This window comes from Tachypleus tridentatus, chromosome 12 (assembly GCF_004210375.1).
Source record: "Tachypleus tridentatus isolate NWPU-2018 chromosome 12, ASM421037v1, whole genome shotgun sequence".
Lineage (NCBI taxonomy): Eukaryota > Metazoa > Arthropoda > Merostomata > Xiphosura > Limulidae > Tachypleus > Tachypleus tridentatus.
The window spans coordinates 137,074,366-137,089,189 of NC_134836.1; the positions used below are offsets into that span (position 1 = coordinate 137,074,366).

The 14,824-nt window shown below is 31.4% G+C and overlaps 1 protein-coding gene across 1 annotated transcript in view; it reads left to right on the forward strand.

The window, feature by feature from the left end:
* The first annotated feature begins 3,161 nt into the window (after nucleotides 1-3,161).
* Nucleotides 3,162-14,824, forward strand: part of LOC143235814 (uncharacterized) — a 33,875-nt gene continuing 22,212 nt past the window's right edge. The window contains exons 1-2 of the mRNA XM_076474008.1: nucleotides 3,162-3,723; nucleotides 9,443-9,538. Coding sequence (XP_076330123.1) covers nucleotides 3,310-3,723; nucleotides 9,443-9,538 — 510 coding nt within the window. The 5' untranslated portion in view covers nucleotides 3,162-3,309. The remainder of the gene's footprint in view (nucleotides 3,724-9,442; nucleotides 9,539-14,824) is intronic.

The following is a 14,824-nucleotide window of genomic DNA, read 5'->3' on the forward strand; positions in this document are numbered from 1 at the left end:
ATCTGTATTTCTACTATGTAATTCAATGACATTTGTATTTCTACTAGTTAACGGATGCGACGTAGTTTGAAAACAGTGACGAAGACGATTTTGTTTGTTTGTTCTGCTCTTCCTTCTTTCAACTTGATGTGTTAAGATTGCAATAAGTGCGCAGTGATAAAAACAGCTTTACAGGGGATTTTAGGCTTAGCTGATATTTATTATCTCGCAACAAACTTCATGTTGGACATTTTGTAAATACGTAACACATATGATTTTGAAAACTGACGAAAAGAGCGTTACACAAACAAATTGTTCAGCATGGACATGTGGTTAGGGCGCTCGATCCGTAATGTGGAGGTCGTACCAAACATTTACATCCTTTCAGCCATGTGGGCGTTATAATGAGACGTTTAGTTTCACTATTCGTTGTTAAAATAGTAGCCCAAGAGTTGACGGTGGGCAGTGACGACTAGCTTCCTTCCCCTTACTTTTAAACTATTAAATTAAAAACGTATAGAGCAGATAGCCTTCATGCAGCTATGCGCGAAATTCAAAAACAAATATATGACAAACTCTAAGAGTAAAGAATATAAAACAAGTTTCTAAACAAACAAATCCCAGACACTTTCTACACTTTATTTATTGCGAAGAAATCTCAAACATATTTTGTCATGTAAGTTTCAAATTGTTTCGTTTTCTCCAGTATCATCAAGTTGGATAAACAATGTTATACTTTTCCTTAAATGAAAAGAAAAGTGAGATTGCATTCTAGTCGTTTCTACTCTCGTAAGCAAACATGACCACCCATTTTTTGTTGTCTTATAACTTTAGAAATAGTAGAGTTTGGCTTTTATTTGGACCTAGAAATCGTAAGGTTTGGCATCTTTTTTAATGTAACCAAATGATTTGGTCACATAAATATACTCCGTAATGTGTGTGCATTCAAATAAATAATCTTTCGAAACATTAGCCATTGTTCATTATTAGTATTGTATAACATAAAAGGTTCGCCTAATTTATCAACTAATTAATTACTTATAACAAACCCTGAGTTCTTCTCCGTTTTCGGAAATTAAAGAGTTTGTCCTGCAGGTATATGGAAATACCCTGAACAATTTTATGTGGGACCCGCCATGGCCAAGTGTGTTAAGACGTTCGACTCGTAATCCGAGGGTTGCGGGTTCGAATCCCCATCCCACCAAACATGCTCAATATTTCAGCTATGGGGGCGTTGTAATGTGACGATTAATCCCACTATTCGTTGGTAAAAGAGTAGCCCAAGAGTTGGCAGTGGGTGGTGATGACTAGCTGCCTTCCTTCTAGTCTTACACTGCTAAATTAGGGACGGCTAGCGCAGATAGCCCTTGAATAGCTGTGCGCGAAATTAAAAACAAACAAACAACTTTATGCGATTACAAAGTCAAAAGCTTTCCAATAAAAATATTTTACAGCTCGATGAAGTTTCCATCACAAGAGTCGGAAGTTAGTCATTGATAAATATTTACATATGAAGATGACAGTCGTATGTTCTGTCGTAATATGTAGCATTTTATATTGGATATTTAATAATCAACATGGTTTCACTAAGTGAATATCTTGCCTTTCAAAACTTTTGACATTTTCTGTGAAGATTATTCCTTATGTAGATCAGGCTAAGGATGTAGATTTGGTGTACTTGGATTTTCAGAAACCATTTGACAAAGTACCACATTCAAGGGTTTTGAAAATATCTCCATAGATGTGGAGGATAAGTTAGTTAATTTGATAGAAGAGTACTGGATGGAAGAAAGTAGAGGGTTGTTATAATTGGAGCTCCGTTAAACTGGATTAATGTTTCAAGTAAGGTACTTCAGGAGTCAGTCTTAAGATCTTTGGTCAATTTGATTTACATTAGTGATATAGATGAAGGAATGATCAATACATTAGATGTACTGATGATATTAAGATCTTGGGTGTTGTTAGCTGTGAAGGGGATGATACTGATTTACAAAAGGATTTAGATCATTTAGTGAGTTAGACAAATAAATGGTACATGGGTTTTAATTATAATAAATGCAAAATAATGCATGTGAGTTACTATAATTTGAATTATAATATAATTTGGATGGAAATAATATTGACAGTGTTATGAAATAACAGAATCTTGGTTTAACTGTCGATCAGACACTAAAGCCATCAAAACAGTGTGCTGTTTCTAATGGTAAGGCCAATAGAATTTTAGGTTGGATCTACACAAATATTGAATATAAAGGTAAAGAAGTTATAATTCCTTTGTATAACGTACTTGTTAGACCACATCTGGAAATTGTTTTAAATCTTGTGCTCCTTACCTTAGGAAAGACATTGAATTGTTGGAAAGGGCTCAGATTTGTTTTGAATTTCGCGCAAAGCTACACGAGGGTTATTTGCGTTAGTCGTCCCTAATTAAGCAGTGAAAATCTAGAGGGAAGGCAGCTAGTCATCACCACCCACCGCCAACTTTTGGGCTACTCTTTTACCAACGAATAGTGGGATTGATCGTAATATTATAACGCCTCCATGGCTGAAAGGGCAAGTGTGTTTGGTGCGACGGAGATTCGAACATGCGACCTTCGGATTACGAGTCAAGTGCCTTAACCACGTGGTCTAGCTAGGCCTAGAAAGGGTTCAGAGGGTAAATACTAGAATGGTGCCTTGGAGGGGTTTCCATATGAGATGTTAAGATATCTGAATTTGTTTCATTTTGATAAAGAAGAATTAGATAGATCTAATTTTCAGCCAAAACAGTTTTATTTTTTAACATCGTGGTTAGCCCCTGTAATGGATCGCCTTCAGATATTATGGAGTCGTTAAATTTAAATTTAAAGTGAATTTAAAAGAACATTTGAAAACCATATGAATGATAAGGGTTGGCTTTACTAATTTATTTATTTATTCAATTAACAGTTTAAGTAGGTCCCTTGTTGTCAGTAAACATTTTTTTTTATGTTCCACCATAAATGAATTATTTCTTTATTGTTATAAATTGTTGTTTGCTGATTTATTATTAAGTAGTTTGGCAGCTACTCGACGTATAACCAAGAATACAGAAAAATTGTTATATTAAATTACTGTCACAATATTAAGTTGACGACATACACACTGTATTTGATCACAGAACTGATCTGACACGGCATTTCATGATAATATTCAATCCGATAGGTAGCGGGTGTGCATATAGTGCGCACGCATGAAAAAAATGACCAATACGTAGATAATGATTGAAATCGGTACAAAACTAATTAAATATAGATTGAACGAAACATGTAAGCGCTTCTTAACGAGTATTTTGAAGGTTAGTGTAACGATATGTTCGATATAGTGGGTATTAGCTTCTATGGGTGGTTTCTACTTACTGTTATTGCCTTTGTTTTAGCGAATCTTGTAGCATCCCAAAGAGTCAAAAACTGGGGTGAAAACGTTTATGAAGAAACGAAATGTAACGAAAACGATGGTTTTGTTAATCGTGAAACGAACGGGTCAAGTCAAACAGATGGCGAAGAAGCGGCATCTATAGCGGCAAAACTTGAATATGATGGTGTTTCAAGTCAAGCAAAAACTGTTTCCCAGCCCAGTATTCCCGAGACTCGAGGTCCTGATGCAGAGAGTGTGGAGTGGATTAATAATTCTTTAAGATGGTTATACTCTCAGTGTAATGCGAGTGTGCTTGTCGAATCATGGTTGTCTGCTTTGAACGCTCGGGCAAGAAAAGCGTCAACTGAGGTAAGGACAACATTTAAGTTTTGAGTTTGTGTATGGTCCAACGTAATGTATTCTCTAAATTAATCAGTAACTTAAAATGTGTTAAAGCCTTAATGCTAAAAGTTACTACAAACTACAAGAACTACTACTATTAATAGTACTAGTGACAAAGATAGATAAAACATTCAAATTCTGAATTTAAGGTTATGAGCAAAAATAAAACCACTATAGCAACAAAAATAATAATGTTTATCGCTTTTTATCTTTAAGAAACAGTACTGTAGTCATTCTCAGGACTGGCTGTGAACAATAGTAGTACTGGTAGAAAGAAATTAGAAGTGATTTGCAAGAGGTTGGAAAATAATGTTTTAAATTAGAGTTACAGAAGAATATTATTTTGCAATGTAACTTAAAGTTAAAACTAATAAATAATGTACATGTACATAAAAAGTTATTAAAAAGTTAATATTTGGACAAAGTGTCTGTGAAAATTTGGAGTAGAAACTAGCTGGTCCTCAGTCAGATAAAGGTTGAGAACACCAAGTTGAAATGCATAGGTCTAAACTATAAATTATGTTTAATAGAATTTAAATATACAAATTATTAAAAGAAAGACTGCATTTCCTTAACTGTGAGTTTGTGAGAGGTGTAATAATATAATATAAGCTGTATATTTTATTGCTTTTGTTTTCTAGAAATTTAAAAGCTTTCAAAACAGAAGAGTAATTAATTTTTAATATATGATTTGTTTAGCTGTGTTATTCATTACTGTAGTGGAATAACCATGAGATAAATTGTGATTTATTATTTGGATTATTTGAGGAAGTGTGAGGGTTTTTGATAGTGATACTACTATTTGTGGCTATAGGATATGAACTTTGTTCTAAACAACTTTATAATGAACAACTGTCATGTCTATATGCATGTTGGTTACCTAGGGATGACAATAGAGGCAGATCACTATATCAAATTGAATGATTCATTTGTCATTCTCTTCATTAAAGTAACATGCCATTGGTTGCTATAACTAGTGGAAAAAGTTCCTTGTGGTTTTCCTTTCTAGAATTAATAGGGTAAAGCTTCATATGAGAGGTCTCTGTTCAAACTAGTCAAAGGGGCCATTATAAAATAGAAACCATCCTTGAAAAGATAAATTGTTGATTTAAGACATTGTGTGACATAATACTCGAGGAAAGCAGAGATAATCTCCAACAAGTGTGTTCTTATTTGTTCTAACTTTCTTAACATATCTTTGTTTGAAAAAAAAAAGTAGATCCAGTAGAATTAGTTTTTGAAAGTAGTTATTGACCCCATGTGATGAATAGAGATCAAAGTACATATTCCATGATTTCCTACAGAGTACCTTTCAATATGGTATTATGTGTATGATTTCAGTTATCAATTATTCATCTTATGATAACTTACTGCTTATTAAGTGACAGATTGACCTAGAGGAGAGTAAATACTAGATTAAAATAACTGTGTAATTTGGAAATGCTCTAGGTGATACACACGTTTGTAGAACATGTACAACATTTTGATCTCTGGCACTGTCATTCTGAACTACACAGATGTTCATTATCATTGAAACATGTGTTCTTGAGAATGATTGAACCAGTAATTGAAATGCTGTACCTGTTCTGAAAACAAACCTTACTTACTGTAAAAACTGTAAGTAATATAATATTATTTCAAACAGTTCTGTTTTACTCTGGATTCATTTGTCTCAAAAACAAAATGAAGAAAGCCAGAACAAATGATTAAAACAAACTTGTTAATATTGCATTGAACCATCAAGTTTTTTTTTTTCTCAAAATATATATTTAAGTACAACATTTTTATACAAGGACATTGCATAGTTGTTACTACTATAAAGATACTTTACCAATCAATAAGATAACATCCATGTCATTTGTCAGTCTTCAAGGCTATGACCATGTAGAAATGAACTAACCTCAGCTGTAAATGGCTTGGCATAAAGTATTAGGTAAATATGTTATACTTACAAGATCAAGGGACAGTTCTAAGGTTTCAGAACTTATCCAGAGCAAAGCCATGGTTATAAAAACATCCATTTTTCTCAATAAAATAGATATGTTGAATTTATTTGTTGAAACTCAAGAAATATGGTAATTTGTCCTATTACTACATAAGGAAATGAGTTTTAATCAGTGAAGAAAAGCTAACAACTTCCAGACATGTATATTTTTCCACCCCAGCTTTGATCCTTTGTATGATTCTTTTGTATCACTGGGTGTAACAAGTTAGCATAAACAGTGTATGTTAAAATATCTTCAGAGCATGAGATTATTTTGATTGAAACTGACCAATGTTATTTATGATTTATATTTGCCAATGCTGCAGATAAACATTCAACTGTCTTGATGATTTTGTAGCATTATGCATATGTCAAGTAAGAAAGTAATATTTGTTTTCATGACAGTATTTTACTTATCACATATGAATTATTTATATATTTGAAATAACTTTTGAACTTTCAAGTTCTTTTATTTACTGCAAGAAATGGATTACCAAGCAGATTTTAGTCCAGTGTAATTCTACTCAAACTATAACAGATGTGCTCCAGATAAGAAACATAGCTGTTTAAATACACATTTTTCATGATATAAATAAAACACCAGAATACCAGACATGCATACTGTTTACCAGTTTACATATCATTCACTTACATGTGTATATTTTCCACTTCAAGAAAAAAATGAAAACTTGTATCATTAATAAAATAAACAAAATGTGAGAAATACCTTAAGCCTAAACTGATTTGGTGTCATTTATGGGGTTTGATGTAAATTCTCCTAAACAAACCCTACAAATTGTTTGCATTCCATTTTGCATTGCATTTTACAACAAAAACTGAACTGTAAATCAGTGAAATTATTTTTTTCCTGTAATTGAAATAGCAAGTAAAATAATGTATTAGGTCTATATGTCATTCACAAATTCTTTCTACACTGAAATTACAAGTTTTAGTGAGGGAGAGAAAAAGAGGGATTCATAACTGTGTGATAAAGTGATTACTTGTATCTCAGAGTTACTGTTGAAATTAATATTATACCAGTGTAATTTTAATTAGTAATTGTCAGTTGTATTTATTTTATGCTGTAATTGTCTCAGGTTGTCCTTAATACAGAAGAAAGAAGAGCAATGTTTGTGTAAATAAATACAGCAAATGTTGAGTGGTAGACAACAAAAGGTCCCTGAAACCCAAAAACATGAAGTTATCTCTACTGAAAGTTAATTTGAGGAATAAGATACTCGTTAGTTTAAAAGCTTACCTGTAATACAAGTAATTCTTCTAGACATTTTTAATAACAAAAACTGTTTAGAAGTGTTTACTTTTCATAAGTAGGTTTCAATCCCTGAAGTGGATACAGTGTTAATTAGTCTTGTGAGGATTTGTAATCTGTTTGAAGAATGACATTAAACAAATGTTCTGCAGCTATAGACATAGCTGTTGTCAACTCAAGGGAATCAATCCATCACTCATTTCATAATTCATCTTAATTTATACCTTTTTCATGCTGTTTAAAGAATTTTTTAAAGATTTTTTTTATCCCCTAAGGACTTCATAAGCATTAAATGATTGAAACTGTCTGATAAGAAATTATGATTATTTTTATTTGATAGCTTTTTGAAGAACAGCTTTTAATAATCTTCAATGTATCATCATTTCCAGTTTTGTTTTTAATTTTTAGACAATGAAAGGGCTTTAAAACTGCGTTTAACCACTTCATGTATGATGTTGAAAAATATGTTCAAAAGAGTTGTGAATATTTTAAGTATAGTCGGTAACTAAATGGATAATTTGTGTTCTATCTTGTAGGTTAGAAGGTCCAAGGTGTGAGCCATGGTATGTTGTTAAACACTTAATGTTTTGTACAGTATCACCAATTGGTTGAAAAGCAGTGTAGGAAGCTGGTCTTGAGGACTAGTTGCCTCTCATCAAGTTAGGGATGGATGTGACTGTCCCATGGGACACTTGACCTAATTAACCTTTTATGTGTCCAAAGGATGTGTGATTTTTCAGATGAACAACCATATCAAATATTCATAAATAAAAAAAACCAAAACATTTTATTTCATTTTTACAGTGTTCCTGTTTAAAGGTTTTTTCTCATGGAACTTTAGTTCAAAGTGTGCATGTTTAGTTTTTTAGCATGCTCAGTAACCACATTGCAAGTTCAAGTGATGTTTATTAGGAACAAATATGAGAAGTTGAAATACACGTATTATATGCATGTGTGTGAAAGTCTTTAAAAGCTGAACTAAATATTTGTGTTAATGATTATTATTAGGCTTTGTTGATTTTAGTTAAAGTGAATAAACAATTACTTAAGCTTTATGTGTGAAATAATCCACAGGTATAATTGAAAAAAAACGTGTACGTGTCACGTGTGAAATAATCCACAGGTATAATTGAAAAAAACGTGTACGTGTCACGTGTGAAATAATCCACAGGTATAATTGAAAAAAGCGTTATGCGTGTCGCGTGTGAAATAATCCACAGGTATAATTGAAAACGTAATATGCGTGTCGCGTGTGAAATAATCCACAGGTATAATTGAAAAAGCGTATCGTGTCACGTGTGAAATAATCCACAGGTATAATTGAAAAAAGCGATATCGTGTCACGTGTGAAATAATCCACAGGTATAATTGAAAAAGCATTATCGTGTCGCGTGTGAAATAATCCACAGGTATAATTGAAAAAAACGTGTACGTGTCACGTGTGAAATAATCCACAGGTATAATTGAAAAAAACGTGTACGTGTCACGTGTGAAATAATCCACAGGTATAATTGAAAAAAACGTATACGTGTCACGTGTGAAATAATCCACAGGTATAATTGAAAAAAACGTATACGTGTCACGTGTGAAATAATCCACAGGTATAATTGAAAAAAACGTATACGTGTCACGTGTGAAATAATCCACAGGTATAATTGAAAAAAACGTATACGTGTCACGTGTGAAATAATCCACAGGTATAATTGAAAAAAAGCGTATCGTGTCGCGTGTGAAATAATCCACAGGTATAATTGAAAAAAAAGCGTATACGTGTCACGTGTGAAATAATCCACAGGTATAATTGAAAAAAACGTATACGTGTCACGTGTGAAATAATCCACAGGTATAATTGAAAAAAACGTATACGTGTCACGTGTGAAATAATCCACAGGTATAATTGAAAAAAACGTCTACGTGTCACGTGTGAAATAATCCACAGGTATAATTGAAAAAAACGTCTACGTGTCACGTGTGAAATAATCCACAGGTATAATTGAAAAAAACGTCTACGTGTCACGTGTGAAATAATCCACAGGTATAATTGAAAAAAACGTGTACGTGTCACGTGTGAAATAATCCACAGGTATAATTGAAAAAAACGTCTACGTGTCACGTGTGAAATAATCCACAGGTATAATTGAAAAACGTGTACGTGTCAAGTGTGAAATAATCTATGGGTATAACTCAAACAATTGTTCATGTGTTACATGTGTGATATAATTCATGGGTACAATTCAAACAGTTGTTCATGTGCTACATGTGTAGCTGTATCTTGCATTAAGTACTTTTGTTTTAATTCTGATAAGAAGGAAACTTCAGCACACTAAATTGATTGATAAGTGGTTTAAATTGGTTTTTGATGTTTCACTGTATAAATAACATGTTCAGTTTTCTTGTTAGTACACTAATTATATATTTATTTCTGTTTGTAGAATGATATTCTTGTTGAATTTGAGTGTGTTAAAACATGGAGTCTTCCTCCCATGCTGTGCGACCTCTATACAACATCAGAGTCTAATAATGATGTGGTAGGTACAAGTTAAGTTTAGTGTATCGATTTATGATTATAGCCATGAAAAGAGTTTGGGATACGTTGGTCATTTGCAGTCAATTTTCTTTTTTTAATATTTTATCACACTCCATGTGTTTGTATGATAGATCTAAGGGATTGTTTAATATTTTATCACACTTACAATTTTTTTTTATGTATCATTTTTTGTTTTTAAAAAACATTCAACATACAATTCAGTATCAATTTTATATTAATCATTTTTTATACCACTGTGAGCTTTAACAATAAATTGTGTTTCAAAAATGTTTCCCTATCTCTATCTCACCAGTGGTTCCATAGTAAATTGGAGTTTATAACACAATAAATTGTTGTTCGGAATGAAGCTACAAATAAGCAAAGGAAATGAGAACATTTTTATCAACATTTGTTTCCCATAGTTTATATTGTATGAAAGCTTTGTTCTTCTGTTACTTTTGGAAAACTAGCATTATAACAAAATAACGTGTAGAAACTATGCAGGGTTGGTTCTACATCATGTTACTTTTTTTATTGATATGATTGGTTTGAATGTATGAATAATTTTCAGTATAAATACATACTATCATACCTAAAACGTTTTGGGTACTTTGCCACAAATATTTCAAGATTATTAATTGATGATATGAGAGGATTCTTTATCTTATGACGAGCAAGATTTTTATATAATTTGTTGACTCTTAACCCTTTTGGCGTGGTTGGCGACCACAGTCAACTTGAAGGCTCAGCGTGGCAGGGGACCTTTCTTTATTCCTGTTATTCTTATGTATTGAATTTAACATATATAGTATTGGGTACAACCACTGAATATTTCAGGAATGTTTGTTGAGTTATTGCTGAGATATCATGCGTTTAGTACTGATACCGTAATTAGTTGAAGTATCAAACGTATATATTCAGCGCCATGTCAAACATTCAAAGTTGTAATTCAGTGCCGAAAGGGTTAAACAGTCCAAATAATTATGTTCCTAAATTATTTTTATTTCAAGGATTGTCCTTTTGATATTTCTTTATAATGCTAGCTAAACTCTTAAAGGTGTCATGTTACTTCTAAAGTTTACAGTGATGAGCCACTAGGAGAATATATCTTTTTCATATGTTTACATGTATTTTTTTTAAAAACTGTATGCAGGTGTGTCCACAATTAATTTTATTGTGCAATATATGTATGTTGTCATAAAATAACATTTAACCCATAGCATGCAGTTCTACATCTCTCAGATTCCTTTCTAGAGATATTATAATTGTTTGGTCTCCTGTAGTTGTTGGCTGACAGTTTATAAGTACAGAACTCATTAAACACTGCAGCAAAACTGCTTGTGTTTAACAAGGAAGTCTTGAAATTCTCAAATATTGTCTCAGAAAAAACAAAATGTTTCTTTCATCACCTTCTCAAATAAATTATAAGTTTGTTTGCTCTGACTTATAAAATACAAGGAACTTTAATGGCACCAATTAACCAAGTTTGTTAATGGTAAACTTCCTTAACAAAGATTGAACCAAGAGGAGTGGTCATAACAATGAATCACTTGGTTTTACAGATTTCCAACAAAACTACTTTTCTTTTTAAACAGTAAGAGTATGTAAATATTTGAGATGTTTGAAAGCTAAAACATAAAAAATAAAATTCCTGTGATTACTTTGAGACAAATATCTCTCAAATTCTTTATTTTTCAAGGCAGTGTATTTGTGAATAATGCTGTCCCATCAGATATATCATAATGGAGGAATATACAAATCCATAATTTTGTTAACAAGATAAAATTAATAAAAATTAGTTGTTGACAAGCAATGGAGCAAAACTGTGTGATCCTTATGTTTGTGAGAGAGATCTAAATTATCCGGTCCATGTGTTTGTATTATAGATCTAAGGGATTTTTGTGGCATAGTGGAAGGTCAGAATCGACCTAGGACAAAACTGTATTTTGTACACAGATATTGGATATTTTGTTTTGTTAATTCCACAAGTTATTAATAACATTTCCATAACTTCTTGCATGCTGTAAACCACCAAACACAATACATTTCGTTGCAATACTAGAACTTAAATTCGAAGATGAGCTGTAAGCAAGAAGCAAACTAAACATTTTGGCCAAGTAAGTAAAGTTTAGTTGTGATATTAAACAAAATGATGCCTTCACCACTGACTTCACCCAGACAGAACACCAACATCTTTGAATATTTTTACACTTATGATATAAAACACATATTTAACTTCATAATGTGGTCATAGTAACATGCCTACTTAATGTAACTTCCATAAAGTATTTCAGCCAACTCTTGCTTTAGTGAGTTAAAACTTTCTTACACCATGGAAATTCTTTCAAATTGTTAATCTAATTTATTGTATTTTAAAGTTTAATGATAAAAAGTTTAACAACTGTATTGTATCTTAGAACGTCCCATCAGGTTTCCAGTATTGTCAGTCATATAGTCACGAGCCAATACATATCTAATGTGTTCAGTACAATCTGTATCCACCCAGTACATATCTAATGTGTTCAGTACAATCTGTATCCACCCAGTACATATCTAATGTGTTCAGTACAATCTGTATCTACCCAGTACATATCTAATGTGTTCAGTACAATCTGTATCCACCCAGTACATATATAATGTGTTCAGTACAATCTGTATCCACCCAGTACATATCTAATGTGTTCAGTACAATCTGTATCCACCCAGTACATATCTAATGTGTTCAGTACAATCTGTATCTACCCAGTACATATCTAATGTGTTCAGTACAATCTGTATCCACCCAGTACATATATATAATGTGTTCAGTACACTCTGTATCCACCCAGCACATATCTAATGTGTTCAGTACAATCTGCGTCCACCCAGTACATATCTAATGTGTTCAGTACAATCTGTATCTACCCAGTACATATCTAATGTGTTCAGTACAATCTGTATCCACCCAGTATATATCTAATGTGTTCAGTACAATCTGTATCCACCCAGTACATATCAGTGTCCACATTTGTAACATATTTAGTACACAGTAGATTAAAATATTGAGCTAAGTATTTCAAACATCTTGATATAAGAGTAATCGCAGGCCTTTCACCCTCTTATGTGCTAGAAAACTAATCATAGGTTCTTTCATTCTATTATTGGGTGATATAAGAGTTTTTAGTCCTTTCACATTATTAGTGTAGTTGAATTCAACAGACATACCAAGGACATTAAAGTTATGTATGATGTAGTGCCTACTTATAATAGTGTTATATATGATGTAGTGCCTGCTGATAATAGTGTTATATATATATGATGTAGTGCCTGCTGATAATAGTGTTATATATATGATGTAGTGCCTGCTTATAATAGTGTTATATATGTGATGTAGTGCCTACTTATAATAGTGTTATATATATGATGTAGTGCCTACTTATAATAGTGTTATATATATGATGTAGTGCCTACTTATAATAGTGTTATATATATGATGTAGTGCCTACTTATAATAGTGTTATATATATGATGTAGTGCCTACTTATAATAGTGTTATATATATGATGTAGTGCCTACTTATAATAGTGTTATATATATGATGTAGTGCCTACTTATAATAGTGTTATATATATGATGTAGTGCCTACTTATAATAGTGTTATATATATGATGTAGTGCCTACTTATAATAGTGTTTATATATATGATGTAGTGCCTACTTATAATAGTGTTTATATATATGATGTAGTGCCTACTTATAATAGTGTTTATATATATGATGTAGTGCCTACTTATAATAGTGTTTATATGTATTATGTGGTACCTACTTATAATAGTGTTATATATATGATGTATTGCCTACTTATAATAGTGTTATATATATGATGTAGTGCCTACTTATAAGTGTTATATATATGATGTAGTGCCTACTTATAATAGTGTTATATATATGATGTAGTGCCTACTTATAATAGTGTTATATATATGATGTAGTGCCTACTTATAATAGTGTTATATATATGATGTAGTGCCTACTTATAATAGTGTTATATATGATGTAGTGCCTACTTATAATAGTGTTATATATATGATGTAGTGCCTACTTATAATAGTGTTATATATATGATGTATTGCCTACTTATAATAGTGTTTATATATATGATGTAGTACCTACTTATAATAGTGTTTATATGTATTATGTGGTACCTACTTATAATAGTGTTATATATATGATGTAGTACCTACTTATAATAGTGTTATATATATGATGTAGTACCTACTTATAATAGTGTTATATATATGATGTAGTGCCTACTTATAATAGTGTTATATATATGTAGTACCTACTTATAATAGTGTTATATATATGATGTAGTACCTACTTATAATAGTGTTATATATATGATGTAGTACCTACTTATAATAGTGTTATATATATGATGTAGTGCCTACTTATAATAGTGTTTATATATATGATGTAGTGCCTACTTATAATAGTGTTTATATATATGATGTAGTGCCTACTTATAATAGTGTTTATATATATGATGTAGTGCCTACTTATAATAGTGTTTATATGTATTATGTGGTACCTACTTATAATGGTGTTATATATATGATGTATTGCCTACTTATAATGGTGTTATATATATGATGTAGTGCCACTTATAAGTGTTATATATATGATGTAGTGCCCTACTTATAATAGTGTTATATATATGATGTAGTGCCTACTTATAATAGTGTTATATATATGATGTAGTGCCTACTTATAATAGTGTTATATATATGATGTAGTGCCTACTTATAATAGTGTTATATATATGATGTAGTGCCTACTTATAATAGTGTTTATATGTATTATGTGGTGCCTACTTATAATAGTGTTTATATGTATTATGTGGTGCCTACTTATAATAGTGTTATATATATGATGTGGTACCTACTTATAATAGTGTTATATATATGATGTAGTGCCTACTTATAATAGGTGTTATATATATGATGTGGTACCCACTTATAATAGTGTTATATATATGATGTAGTACCTACTTATAATAGTGTTATATATATGATGTAGTACCCACTTATAATAGTGTTATATATATGATGTAGTGCCCTACTTATAATGGTGTTATATATATGATGTGGTGCCTACTTATAATAGTGTTTATATATATGATGTAGTGCCTACTTATAATAGTGTTTATATATATGATGTAGTGCCTACTTATAATAGTGTTATATATATGATGTAGTGCCTACTTATAATAGTGTTTATATGTATTATGTGGCAACCCACTTATAATA